Genomic DNA, 14,495 nt, shown 5'->3' on the forward strand with positions numbered 1-14,495 from the left:
CAACTGATCTCCAGTCCACAGAGATCAGTTCCCCTGGAGAAAATGACCAGTAGAAGGCAGCTCCATGTGTTCCCAAGCAGAACCTGGCAACCCAACTCCCTCTCCCCCAGTGGCCACGGGGGACCTGGCAATCGTAGAGTGAGGATTTGAACCCGGGTCTCACATGAACACATGAAGCTGCCTGATACTGAATCAGACCCTGGGTCCATCAAAGTCAATATTGTCTGCTCAGACCGGCAGCGGCTCTCCAGGGTCTCAGGCAGAGGCCTTTCACATCACCTAGTCCCTTTAACTGGAGAGGCCGGGGATTGAACCTGGGACCTTCTGCATGCCAAGCAGATGCACTACCACTGAGCCACAGCCCCTCTCTTAAAGGGGTGCCATCATGAACACATAAAGCTGCCTTATACTGAATCAGACCCTCCGCCCATCAAAATCAGTATTGTCTACTCTTTGAATGGCATTTGCCGTATTAATAAATGAATCTGAGTATTGTCTGCTCAGACCGGCAGCGGCTCTCCAGGGTCTCAGGCAGAGGCCTTTCACATCACCTACCTGCCTACTCCCTTTTAACTGGACATGCCGGGGATTGAACCTGGGACCTTCTGCATGCCAAGCAGAGGCTCTACCACTGAGCCACAGCCCCTCTGCATGGCTCTCCGGGGTCTTTCAGATCACCCATCATCTGATCCCTTTAATTGGAGATGTCAGGAATTGAACCTGGGACCTTCTGCATGCCAAGCAGAGGCTCTACCACTGAGCCACAGCCCCAACAGGGTTGATGCTTAGCAGGCAGAATGCTGTGGCAAAATGCAACATCAAGGAAACTTGGTTTCCTTTTCACCTGTCACCCACCCCAGGTTGCCACTGGGATGTGCGCGCATCGTTCTCTTGTGGATCTCTTGCCAGGAGCCCTCCAGCAGGGGGGAAGTTGGCAGCTGCCTGGGGAAACCTGCAACCGTCTCTTCCTGCCCAAGGTTTCTGCCCCGTCAGGGCACAGGACGAGCTGCCTGGCGCGGACGCGGGCTCGGTCATGTGCTAGAACATTGGGAAGGACAAAAGGCCCGGGCGCATGATGCGCGAAGGCAGGAGCAAACAAGCCCACGCGGGGATGCAAGCCGTAGAGAACAATGCCTCTGATGCTCGGTTTGACATTGCGCCGTGGCGGAAATGTGCTTGTGAAGCACTGTTCCCCCAAAGGGCCACGCTCAGGCCTGGCAGTTACAGGAAAATTTGGGTTGGGTACCTTTTCTTTCAAAAGGGAAGAACCTCAGCCCAGGTAAATCTCTTCCTGTCTAAATCTGGCAAATAATGAAAAAGAACTACTTTGGACCTGTGCTGGAGGTGCCACCTTCCCCATCCTCTAGCACAGTGGTTCCCAACCTTTTCTTGACCAGGGACCACTAGGACTTTTTTGTTCGGTGCAGGGACCCCAAGGTTCAAAATAAAAATTCCAGGAATTTGAAAATAAACTTTGATCATAACTGTTAGTTAAACATTAAACTTAGAATAATATTTGAATATATATCTTTTCTAATAGAGTACTTTTAATTGAAAATATTAATTTATTATGGGTTTACAACTTTGTTTCACGGACCTTAATTTAGTTCTCGCGGACCCCTGGTTGGGAACCAGTGCTCTAGCAGCTTTTTCTAGGGTTTAGGGTTGCCAGCTCCTGGTTGGCAAAATACCTGGAGGTTTGGGAGAGGAGCCGTGGGGAAGATGGGTGTGGGAAGGGGAGAGACACCAGTGGGGTATAATGCCATAGAGTTTATCCTCCAAAGCGGCCATTTTCTCCAGGGGAACCGATCACTGTCGTATGGAGACAACTTGTAATTCCGGGAGATCTCCAGGCCCCACCTGGAGATTGGCAACCCCCTATTCCAGGCATCTGGCATTAAAGCACTGAAGTAGAAACAAAGGTATTTCTTTATTGTTTAGTTTAATTTGTTTTGTTTAGTTTAAGTTTCTTAAACGCTGGAGAGCCAACGTGGTGTAGTGGTTAAGAGCAGTGGTTTGGAGCGGTAGACTCTGATCTGGAGAACCGGGTTCGATTCCCCACTCCTCCACATGAGCGGAGGAGGCTAATCTGGTGAACTGGATTTGTTTCCCCTCTGCTGCACATGAAGCCAGCTGGGTGACCTTGGGATAATCACACTCTCTCAGCCCCACCTACCTCACAGGGTGTCTGTTGCGGGGAAGGGAAGGGAAAGTGATTGTAAGCCAGTTTGATTCTCCCTTAAGTGGTAGAGAAAGTCGGCATATAAAAACCAACTCTTTTTCTTCTTCTTTTATACCCCCTTTTCAAGGGTTACCACAATCTCCGCTTCTCCATTTTATCTTCACGACGACCCTGTGAGGCAGGTTAAGGTGAGAGCAACTGACCCCAGGTCACCTAGCGAGCTTCAAATTCCTGCAGAGCAGGAATTCCAACCTGAAAACACTCGCAATAATGGGTTTAAATCGCGGGCCGAAAAGTATCGGCTGGATATTAGGATTTTTTTTTTTTTACAGTAAGGGTTGTTTGGCATTGGAATCAGCTACCTAGGGAGGTGGTGAGCTCCCCCTCACTGGCAGTCTTCAAGCAAAGGCTGGGCAAGCACTTGCCAGGGGTGCTCTAGGCTGATCCTGCTTTAAGCAGGGGGTTGGACTAGATGGCCTCTATGGTCCCTTCCAACTCTATGGTTCTACAAAATGAGATCAGTATATCCCCACGGGCAATACACCTCTGAATGACGTATGTTGAGAAGGAAACATGATGGAAAGGATTTGGTCACTGTGGGAACCAATTTGAAAAGAGAGCTTGTTTTGATATGGCAGGAGGGATTTAAATAGAAATAAATACAAAGGGCAGACCATTGATAATTAGGAGAACTGGTAAAGCCAAGGGTGACTGGCAATCAGTTTCTAAAACCTTTGCATCAAGAGAGGTGGCCATCAAACATGCCAGCCCAGCCTAAGGATGTCCTCCCCCCGCCCGGTCCCTACAATAGCTGGGCGTGTAATCGTCTTATATGCAGGGAAAGAAAAAGGATACTGCCGCCAAGTTTCCTGCAGAAGAGTCACCTGGAATTCTCTTAACCTGTCTACATCCTCTGAATCCAAAGAGAGAGCTTCCAACCGGCAAGTTTCCAAGAGAGTACACTCAAAACCCCATTCTCATTCTTCAGTAGAATCACAGAGTTGGAAGGGACCACCAGGGTCAAGTCCAACCCCTGCACAATGCAGGAAACTCACAAGTACCTCCCCCCCTCCCACACACCCCAAGTGACCAGAAGATGGCCAAGATGCCCTCCCTCTCATCATCTGCCTAAGGTCACAGAATCAGCATTGCTGACAGATGGCCATCTAACCTCCTCTTAAAAACCTCCAGGGAAGGAGAGCTTACCACCTCCCGAGGAAGCCTGTTCCACTGAGAAACCACTCTAACTGTTAGAAAATTCTTCCTAATGTCTAGACAGAAACTCTTGATTTAATTTCAACCCGTTGGTTCTGGTCTGACCTTCTGGGGCAACAGAAAACTCGGCACCATCCTCTATATGACAGCCCCTCAAGTACTTGAAGATGGTTATCATATCCCCTCTCAGTCTTCTCTTTCCTCATAGGACTTGGTCTCCAGACCACTTCCCATCTTTGTAGTCAATTATCTAATGATGGTGGGGCACCGACTAACTTAGGACACTGTGGGAACCAAGATGCTGGACTATATGGAACAATCCAGCACGGCTCTTTTGTTAAGCTAGCCCTGGGCAGAGAATCCAACAAACCACACACAGCCAAGAGACTTCTCTGCATTAATGTTCTTTTATTGGACTATTTCACATGCAAGAACCCAAACGTACAGATAGGGGAGGGCGATTTGTGGAACAAGAGAAAATGTTAAGTGCCAGGGGGTGTCAATCATACATCCTTAATGCAAAACCAAAACCAAAAACACCACCCATGAATTCAGCTCACATTCAAGACATCACCTCGGACGGTGGAAAGGGGGAGAAGCCAACATAATTAAAGGAATTTAAGATTTTTTTACAGAGGTTTTTTTTACATTAAAAAAATTCCCTTTTCCCCCTCCACAACCTTCTCACCCAAACACAAAAAAATGAATGTTTTCAGTAAATAAATATTATCCGTTTTTTTAATCCAGACAAGCCTAGAGCTTTAAATATATAAACAGAGATGCTACAAAGGAGGTTAGGGTGTAACTGTTAGCAGATGTGTTGAGGGGGGTTGAAAATAACTTACACTTTAAAAAAACACACACCCTACTGGATAAGATACCATGTCGAAGCATTTGCTTACGATGCAGAACTAGCAGCAGGGAAACGGAACATGTGGTTGTACCAGAACTGGGACCACAAACCCAGTTTATTATTATTAATAATAATCTAGATGGTTATAGGTTCAGCGCTGCATGCCTAGAGGGGCAAAGGTTCTCAGATATCGTACGGAAAAGAAGGGACTTACTCTGCAACTTGCTCCCTGGGAGGTTACTTTTAGAAAAAGCTCCCGCTGGGCTTTGGATCGCAGATCCGGGTGCAGTTTCTGCCGCCGAGACGGGAAGCTTTCCGGGGTGCTAACTGGGATGTCGGAACGGCCCCAAGGAAAGCAGGATCACTGCCGGCTGCTCAGCTCAGATCTGGTCGCCGGTTGTGCCAGATGAGGCACCCCTGGCTGGGTCAGAGCCAGCACCACAGACAGCGGACTGTGACACCCCCCCCCCACGGTAGCCCTACTCCGAATGTGCGGAACCTGGATGTTCACAGTGGACACCGCCAAGAGATGCAAGGGAAAGGACGGATCTTCTTGGTGGCTTGCACCGGAGCTGAGTGAATATTCCTAGGGCTCCACCAGTCCACTGTAAGAAAACACAGCAACAACCCAAAGCTTGGCCCGGGCCACACAGATTGGTCTGGGGAGCGCTCTTCCAGGGGAGGTTCCAAGCTTGGTTTTCCCAGCTACGGGGCGGAGTTGAGCAGGGATCCGAAGGAGCAAACCCACTCCTCGTCCGCAAGCTCCTCCGCCGAAACCCCTGATCTTCAACTGGCGTCAAAGCAGTTCAAATTTTGTCATCGCGTGCGATGAGAAGGGGAAGTTTGCCCCTCCCCTTCCATGGCAGCACTGTCGTTGTGCTGACGACCCACAGCCACGGTCTCGGACACGTCCTGCTCCGGCCAACAGCAGGCCTGCGTTTTTCCCCCAAGAGAAGCAAGCGGCGTCATCTGGAAATAAGCACCTCGAACTTCGGGGAAAGGGAAAAGAGTCGGCGTCTGTAGCGACGGGGAAAGGGGCCACCCGAGTCCCTTAATTTGTTCTAAAATTCTGGATTGGAGGGGGGAATCTGTTTCCTTCCCCAGATGTAGAAACAGAAGTTGGCTTCTCAATAAGTGTGCCTAACAGACACTCTTCCCAGTTGGAGATAGCATGTTTTTCCCTTTCCCCCAGTTAATTAGCATTTGTAACAGCAAATTAGGTATTGCGCTTGTTCTAGACAGATCCGTATTCTACACATGGCAATTTTTTAGACAGGAAAAGAAAGGCAACACCCCCAAATCGAACATATTAAAAAAAATCTTAGCACGCAGAGATGTTAACAAAAAGGCCATTAAAAATACAACTTGAGGGAGGTGGATACAGCGGTAGCAACTGAGGCCTGATCCAAGGGACGTTCCCTGCACGTACCACACTGAAATGGAAATCAGCTGGTGATCGCTCTCATTCATTTCAAGAGGCCCGAGGCAGGAGAACTTGCCACAGGACGAGGCCCAAATAAATATGTTAAACCTCAAAGAAGTTAGTGTTTAAAGAAGCGGTTCCCGACAATAATTTAACATTATTTAGTAATTTGTAACAGAGAGAAGTGCAGCCTAAGAGACTCGAGCGCTTTTGCGTGGCAACGTTTCTAGCGGAGAGCTGCAGACTTTCCCTTTTGATTCCTAGTGTCGTAGCTGGCCCGTTTACCTTTTTGAGCCTGCAACTGCAGGGACGGGGAAGAGAGGAGGCCAGCAAAGAACACCGAAGACCTGCCTGCCGCTGAGAGGTAACTGGAAACATTACCTCGACAATTCGGCACCTTGCTTGCTGAAGACGGCAAAGAAACGGAGGGGATAACTGAGATACGGGGAAAGCCTGGAAGCTCTCAGGGTTCGGTGGGAAAATAAGCTGGGTTGGTGGCCCCCCGTGGCTGGTGGCAGCTAACTTGGATCTGCGAAAAGCAAAGCTTCTCTTCTCATTGGCTCTCTCATCACTCACACTGGAGAGCTGTTAAGGGGAGGGGGGAATCTATATATCATGCCAGCAACTGCCGTGTTTTGGAAGGTCTCGCCTTTGGGACTTCTGTTGTCGCTCTGGACGTTGGCATCTAAAGAGAAGTCGTGCTGGGGAAGGAGGTAGTGTGGGGGAATTAATGCAGCATTAGAAAGAGGAAGGGGGTAAGCTTTTCGTGGAACAACTTATTCGCTGTGCAAAATGTTGGCAAGGGCCCAATGCAAGACCCGAAAAATCTGCGCCACAAATACAAGATCGGCGGTCGTTGTACTGCTCACATTCTCATCCTGTGGCAAGACAGAGGCTCATATGTCTAACCCTCCCTGGGTAAACATCAAGCAGCAGTTTCACCCCTGAGAACCAACGTGAAAGAAGCACGCTCCCTCTTACCCTAATGAGAACTCTGAGCTACAACAAGCCACTGGTTTGGACTGGCTGTTCTTGGTTCGGTCCAAAGCAGCCTCCACCTTCTATCACAACCTGCTATGTTTTGGGTTCCCCCTACTTCCCATTTCTCTCCCCCCCACCTACAGTAACCCTGGAAAGCCTCACTTCTGACAGTCCAAAATCAGAAAGCAGACATGGTCTCTGTACGTGCGGTGGCTCTGATTTCCAAGCAGGGAGACTGTCCCAAGCTCTGTCACTGGCCAAGGAAAGTACCGGAGCAGCTCTGGAAAGGGACTTTGGAAACGACCACGTGGAGAAGGTCCAGTGCTTGTACACCTTCCCTGGTTGAACAGGCCTTGCTCTAGAACAACCTGCAAGGTGTGAGGCCAATTACCCACCTGGCTGGGAGCCGAGGGGGCCACTGACCCAGCTTATCTTCCCACCTAACCTTGACTAGGCAGGAGTTTTGTCCATCCTACCCCTAAAAGTCACCAGTAGCTACCCCCTTGCTTTCCTTCTTCTGGGTGGCGGATTTCTGATCAGCCCTGTTTCTGAACAGCCCAGATGCCACTCACACCAGTGGGATGGAACCGGCAAAACTGGTTTTCCCGTTTCTGCTTCTAGATCACACAGTTTTCTTTCCAAAGCTAACCAGGCACGAGACCCTTTGCTTGGCAGCAGCAGGGCATCCCGTGATCAACATGACCTCTGAAGGCCTACCCGTGATGTGGCGGCCTGGTTGGGCCCTCAGGCTATGAGCAGTCACATGGGCAAGCTACAAACAGAACATCAGTGTTCATGCAGATGCCTCCACTAGACCAACAGCTGAAAGCCAAAAGCTAGCAACTTGACTATGCAGAACCTGCGAGTCAAATGCCCTAAGATACAAACTCAGAAGAGACCATCGTTTTCAGCTTCCTATACAGAAAGCCAAGAATAGCCTCTTGGTTCCGCATCCTTCTGAACTTAGATGCAATCTCTAGCTGGCCCGTGTCCTATGGCTGGATTACACACGCTACACCAGTCACATTTGGACACTCTGAATCTCACGGGACGCAGAGTCATCCCATGTCAAAACGCCTCCGGTTGCACCTACGGGAAGCTTTCCCATGGAAACTGCATGCACCGTGCAATTCCGTCATGCAAACGTTTCCAGCAGTGAGGGTAGAGCCACAATCATACCACACACTCGGATGCTAGATGAGTTGTCATGCGGTTGTGACAACACTCGCTAACTGCGAGCTACACTACCAAGAGAAGACCTCCTCCTTTTCTGTTTCAGCTCAGCAGGCTTTCTTGCAAGGAAAGTCACTCCGGCACAGCAGGGAAATGCGTTCTAACCTTGCCCTGACAAGTTTGAGCCTACCTAAACACCACTTGCACCCTGCCCAGAAAAGGGTCTTAGGCAAAGCCTTTCAGTGGAAAACTCTCTTCTCACAAAGAGAGAGATTTTGCCCACTTCTTGGCTACTGTAATTCTCCCTGCCGTTGCAATCTTGGCCAGAAAGTGAGGCAAACATCCAAAGAAAACTGAGCTGGATCAAAGCGCTACCACGGACGGGGAAAGGCAGCTGATGGCGAAAGAGTCGAGGTTGGAGAAGAGAGTGAAGGAATTCCCTTTGTGTTAGTAAGACGGGAAGCGCGCAAGGGTATGGTTTGTGTGCGCGAGGTCAATTTGTTGCGCAGCGGGCACTGATGGACATTGGGCCGCATCCGACACACTCCACGTGCGCACTTCATGACTGCCTTGGTGGGAGAGGGAGAGGTCAACCTAAATGGAAGTCGGGACTCCCTCCCATGACCCCTTCTTCATCTGCAGTGAGGGGGGAAACGCTCATGCATCATTTTAAAAAGGACTCTCAGCACTTATGACACGGGGTGGGGCAGAGGGGAGGAAGCGAGTGTGAAAGGATGACCACGGGGTTTGACAAGACAGGGCTTAAATACTCTTTAAAAGTTAGCTTATTTGGGCTGGATCGTTTCGGAGAGATGCGAGGGGCTGTCTACGGAGCCCGGAGGGCAGAGGGGGCTCGACGCTAGTCAGGTTATCACGAGGAGAGCTGCACAGCCCCGCTGCAGTTCTTTCCACAGACAGCCAGGAAAGGGAGGAGCATTACAGGGCGAAGAGGGCGTCTTCCGTGCGCTCTGACTTCTTTTTGCTGGCAGGGTTCGCTGGCAGCGGCGTGGGCTCCTCTGGTGGCAGCGAGGGCAAGCTGGGGATCCTTTCGGCGGCTTTGGCGCGTTCTTCTAGAAATTTGTCAAACTCTGCCGGAGCAAACGAGAAAGAAGAAAAGTTCATGTTGTAATTTAGGGTCTGACCGACTTTGACTGACGGGGCAACAGCAAACGGAATGGCTCTAAAACCCAACAAAGCAGGTATCCAAAAATGCGGGGCCTGCTTTCCTGTGGCCCAAGGCTTTGTGCAAAAGTTGGAGCTTACCCACTCTCCCCGGAGGGCTTGTTCATACTCCAACTTTTTTGAGTCTGCAGGCACCTTTGGAATTCTGACATAGCATGGTGGGAGCAGCCACAAAACGGCTTCCGCAGGAGGCGAAGCCAGCCATGAAATGGCTGCTGCAGCTTACCTTCAATCACACAGTGAATATCCCTGTACTGTGGAGACAGCTGCTGCCAAAGCAACGTTCCTAAAAATCTGCACCGCCAATCAATCCTCTAATGGCCAATGCTGGGCAGATGCCCCCAACTGGCCCCGCTCACTTTCTAAAAGCACTTGCTGGGCACCGAGAAATGTGTCAGCGGGCAGCAGGGTATCCACAAGTGCCACAAGAAGGATGCCTCTGGCAGACTGTGATTTCATAAGAGGGCTCCTTCCTCCTGCCTTGGATGCCAAAGATAACCCCACAGCCCAAGGAATGTTTTTAACATGCTCTGTGACTCTGCATATTTCACTTTTTTAAAACAGGAAATTCTGCGTTAAGAAAAACCAGATTTGGTATCCTTCATAATTCTGCCCATTTCTCTCACTGGCATAATTGTCTGGCTTCGCTAATCTCAGAGAGGGGCCAGAAGCTGCGGAACCCCCCCCCCCCAATAACTGGCCATCTTGTTCCGCCGCCCCCTCTGGCTTCTGAAACACCAGCAGGCCTTGCAGAACTTCACACGTTCTATGGCCAGGTGGCACCTGCCTTCATCCACACAGGAAGCACCAGGGGAGGGGCTGTGGCTCAGGGGTAGAGCATCTGCTTGGCATGCAGAAGGTCCCAGGTTCAGTCCTCGGCATCTCCAGTCAAAGGGACTAGGCAGGTAGGTGATGTGAAAGACCCCTGCCTGAGACCCTGGAGAGCCGCTGCCGGTCTGAGTAGACAATACTGACTTTGATGGACCGAGGGTCTGATTCAGTATATGGCAGGTTCATGTGTTCATTATAAGAATGAAGAAGTTGGGTTGTTTTTTATTAAGGAGGCCAAGTTTCTCAAGAAGCTGAACTCCCTAGCCTGGTCCCACGTTCTATGCCCTGGTGGCACCTGCCTTCACCCACACATGAAGCACCTGGGGGGGTGGGGAATCAGGACTTAGTTCGTCATACCCCAGCACTTCTGAAGTTACCTTCGCTCGTCACGCCTTCTTCCAGGTCATCTCCTTTCTGCAGTTAGTATGGAAAGGAAGGGTGGGGAGGAGTGGAGAAAGAAACATCAGCGCACATTTTCGGCGAGTGTCCTTTCAAGTTGCCGACAAGACTCTTTACCACAATGCCCCAAGCTAATTAAGAGAACCATCTGCGCCAAGTCACTTAGGTAGGGCAACCCACATGCAACAGTGGGAATACGTTGCCAAATGGTGGCCCATTCTAAGGTATCGGCAGGCACGACAGAGGCAGAAATACTGGAAAACTGATACTGGCTCAGGCATCAGTCTAGCCCCTTGTGTCAAAAATTCAGGCCTTCTACCTGTGTGTCAATTTTTTAAATAAGTGCCAAGCATTGTAAACTTTACCATACTTCTCTATGGAGGATGGGGCGCCCCCTTCTGGACCCCATAAAACCAGACCCCCTGTCCCAAACCTCACTTAATGGGTCAAGCAAGGAGAGTCCCCTGAAGCTACCCTGAACATTTGGGAACTCTACCTCCCAAAATGCCTCCCCCAAATCTCATTTAATAAATTCCCATAGGGAAAAGCCAATGCCGAAAAAAGCCAAATACCCATTTGGCTGATTCGGCTATCTGGCTTTGGCTTTATTCCCAGGTTTTGGTATTCTGAAAACCAAAAACCAAATATTGCCTAAACGGCTCATTTCGAGTTTATTTTTGGCTCGGGTTTATCAATATGCACAACCCTAGTCGTCTTGTCTGTGAGCTTCCTAGAGGCACCTGGTTGGCCCCTTTGTGAACAGACTACTGGACTCGATGAGCCATAATCTGATCAAGCAGGGCTTTCCTCATGTTCTTATGTTAACTTGATTGATCTGGCGCGCATTGGATCAAGGGCGTAGGTCATTCTGCCACCCCCGCTCTCTTCCCAACTGCTTCAAGACAGTCCCGAACAGCTGAGCAAGACCAGGTAGGAAGTATGTACACCACACGGACAGGCCTCTTCGGCCGACAAAAACAAAGTCGATTCTTTGGCCCAAGTCATCAACGCTGCTATGGTTCTTACCGAGTGTTTTTTTTTTTAAAGTAACAAGTAAAGCTCGGCCATTTGGCAGGTTACCAGCTCAAAGCTCGCTTGCAATGCGGGAAGGGGATTAACACCAGCCTACCTCACAGAACTGTTTTTAAGGACGACCAGAACACTGTAGGTACTATATTAAATGCTGCATGTCATTATGAATATGGTAGAGTCTTGAAATGGTGGATCACTTCAAACCTTCAGGTTTGCCTGTGTGTTGTGTGTTGTGGGGTCACGTGTTTGAACACTCCCCTGCATAAAAAATGTTCCCGCCTGTTAAATATAAAACTATAATGTCAGGGAGTGGGTTGGGCTTAAACCTTTATTTTTTAACTTGCAAGGACCATTCTTTTACACGAGGGGAGTGTTTGAAAACAGCACACACCCCTACCTGCAGGAAAATTGGAAGCCATCAACAAAATGGAGGGCAAGGATCGGACTCCAATCCAGGAAACCGGATATTTCCCAGTTGACCTTTCCAACGTTTTAGATCATTTCCTGGTAAGGGCAGGCCGCCAAAGGCGGCTTGCGAACAGCCATCCGAGTCGCCTGCGGCAAGGAAAGATCTTCTCTGAGCAAGGAAACTTTTGTAAAAATTAGAAGAGTGGGTTTCCCCACTCTCCTCCGGTCCCCATTCCACCTTATGTGTGTATGTGTGGTCAAGGTGCAACCAACTTAGGGCGACCCCAGCAAGGGGCTTTCAAGGCAAGGGAGAAGTGGAAGGGGTTTGCCATTGCTTGCCTCTGCAGAGCCTTCCTTGGTGGTCTCCCATCCAAGTAGCAACCCTGGTTAGCTTGCAACTTATGGTGATCCCAGCAAGGGGCTCGAAAGGCAAGGGAGAAGCAGAGGTGGTTTGTCATTGCCTTCCTCTGCAAAGGCATCCTTGGTGGTCTCTCTTCCAAGTACCAACCCTGGTTAGTTTCCATGAGCAGGCTTTACCATGCCACCTTCCCTCCCTCCACGCCACCTTACAGACAAGAAAAGTCCTACAAGTTGACTGGGTGGACTGGAATTTGCATGGATTTATTTGAGAACCCGGCAGAAGAGTTCAAATGCTCAACCAACAGACTCTCTGCTCCACTATTCCAAAGGTGTCAAACGTAATGCCCGTGGGCCGAATCCTGCCCCTTGAGAGCTCGTATCTGGCCCGCGAGCCAGCCAAAGCACCCCCCCCCCAGTCTGTCTGGGCTGGCGAGGTATGGCCCAGCCCAACCAAGTGGCATTTATATTATATCTGGCCCTCATAACAACACCCCTGCACTATAACATTCAGGAATTCTCTCCAGGTTCATGCATGGATCGGATCTTGCAGAACGAGTCTCAAATGGATCGCCTGTTTTTAAGTTTTTGCTACTTTCCATTCTGCCCAAGGAGTTCTGCAGCACTCTGAAGCTCGCATTATACCGCCTTATCTGTTTTGCACCGAAAAGAGAGGCCATGTGCACCAAGTCTTATTCTCAAAAACGTATGAAGTAAAAACCAAGAGAGTCTTACCACATCGGTACTGAGCCATTCCTCTATGTCATCCATGACAGAGGACTGCGCAACTGGAATCTACGGAGTGCAGCGAGAGAGGCGTGCGGGCGGGCAGGCAAAAACGAAAACACATCCACAATCGTGGCCAAAGAATGGGGGGGGGGAGCGAGAAATAAAGGAAGGGGGGGAAACACACATATACAATGTAAGGTGCACTTTTTACAAAAATAAATAAATAAATTGCAACAAAATACATGAACAAAGCAACGTAAAGCAAGAAAAACAGCAAAGCTTAAGGAAGCTAAACAAAAAAAAATGGGTCTGATGAATGAAACCGTGGGTCGGGGTCGGCCCGGGTACGTCCCCATCAACGAGAACCGAATGAGTCCAGGATGGCCCGCCTGAGTTTCTCTTAAGGCTGGAATATTGGATCTGGGTGGGCTGAAATCTTAAAGGAGGAAACAAAACGAAGGCAGTGCGCGCAGAGGGTGTGAAGACAATCGCAGTGAAAGATCAGGGACCTAGGCTGCGTTTATAAGATTGCAAAAAAAAAAAACCCGGTGGGGAAATGGTGAGAGAATCCCAATCGGTAGTTGCAAAATGGAATGCCACTGATTTTTTTTTTAAAAAAAACACTAAATAAAAAAAAAATCAGACATGTATGTGTTTTGAGCAACATCGGGATTTTTCGGGGCTTCCCCCACTGAAAACATGCGCTGATTCTTCCTGGCAGTTTTGAAAACAGGAAGAGTGGCCGCGTGGAATCCTGATTTGGATGGGGACCAGGATATGCGGGGGAACGGACTGTAACCCTTCTACCCTAGTTTTGTTTCGTTGGTCAAAATTACCCCCATTCATTATTAGGGGTCTGACAGGTAGGGAGGGGGTGGAAGTGGGACGCGGTTTTTCCTTTCCGGCCACCGGAACGCCACGAAAAAACGAACATGCGGCCAGGAAGGCTGGTTGAAATGTGCATGCTGGTAGTTTTTCTGACCTTGTTAATGAGTATGGCACGGGACAGGGGTCCCCAAACTTTCTAAGCCCGTGGGCTCCTTTGGAATTTGGATACAGGGTGGTGGGCGCAACCACAAAATGGCTGCCACAACTGGTGGCGCCATACACACCCAGAGGAAGTCCAAGTGCAGGGGAGCAGAGATAAAATTATATCTTCCATCTCTTACAGGACATCCTCAAAAACCTGGATGAGGTATATAGTGCCTGTAAATCTAGATTGGGCGCAGAAGGTTCACTACTGCTTACGACAGAGTCCAGATCGGTCAGGGGAAAAAATATGGGATGTTTCCAAGGTTAGCCCCAACAAGCAAGGTTTCGATTAAGAGGGCTGTCGTCCAATTAGAGAAAAACAGGGTCGATTAAATTGGACACGCTTTTGTTATTAAAATCTGCATACATTTCCATATAAATAAAAATGATGTTATTGAAAAACTCTCCAAGGAGCTTTCTCCACACCCTTGCTTCTTTTTTCACCTTTTGCATTTAATTTTAAATTCACTGTGCTTCAAGAAAGCTGGATGCGAGATAGGTATCATACTAAAATGTACTGTTGTTTAAGATGTAATTTAAAAAATATTTAAAAGAAAAAAAATTCAGCCTGCTTTCTTAGCTTTCAAGACAAGATAAGTGTGGCACCTTGCAGGCATGTTTGAAGAGGGGTAACCTGTCTACTGGCAACCCTTATATGAAAAGGGCGGGGTAAAAATCAATAAATCAGTCCCTAAAAT

General features: G+C 49.1%; 1 protein-coding gene across 1 annotated transcript in view; it reads right to left on the bottom strand.

Annotated features, from left to right (window-relative positions):
• Nucleotides 1-8,760: 8,760 nt before the first annotated feature.
• TOM1L2 (target of myb1 like 2 membrane trafficking protein) overlaps nucleotides 8,761-14,495 on the bottom strand; it is a 37,946-nt gene continuing 32,211 nt past the window's right edge. Inside the window, exons 14-16 of the mRNA XM_056866478.1 lie at nucleotides 12,772-12,831; nucleotides 10,218-10,254; nucleotides 8,761-8,915 (exon numbers count right to left, since the gene is read on the bottom strand). Coding sequence (XP_056722456.1) covers nucleotides 8,764-8,915; nucleotides 10,218-10,254; nucleotides 12,772-12,831 — 249 coding nt within the window. The 3' untranslated portion in view covers nucleotides 8,761-8,763. The remainder of the gene's footprint in view (nucleotides 8,916-10,217; nucleotides 10,255-12,771; nucleotides 12,832-14,495) is intronic.

The sequence above is a fragment of the Euleptes europaea genome, chromosome 21 (genome assembly GCF_029931775.1).
Source record: "Euleptes europaea isolate rEulEur1 chromosome 21, rEulEur1.hap1, whole genome shotgun sequence".
Classification (NCBI taxonomy): Eukaryota; Metazoa; Chordata; class Lepidosauria; order Squamata; family Sphaerodactylidae; genus Euleptes; species Euleptes europaea.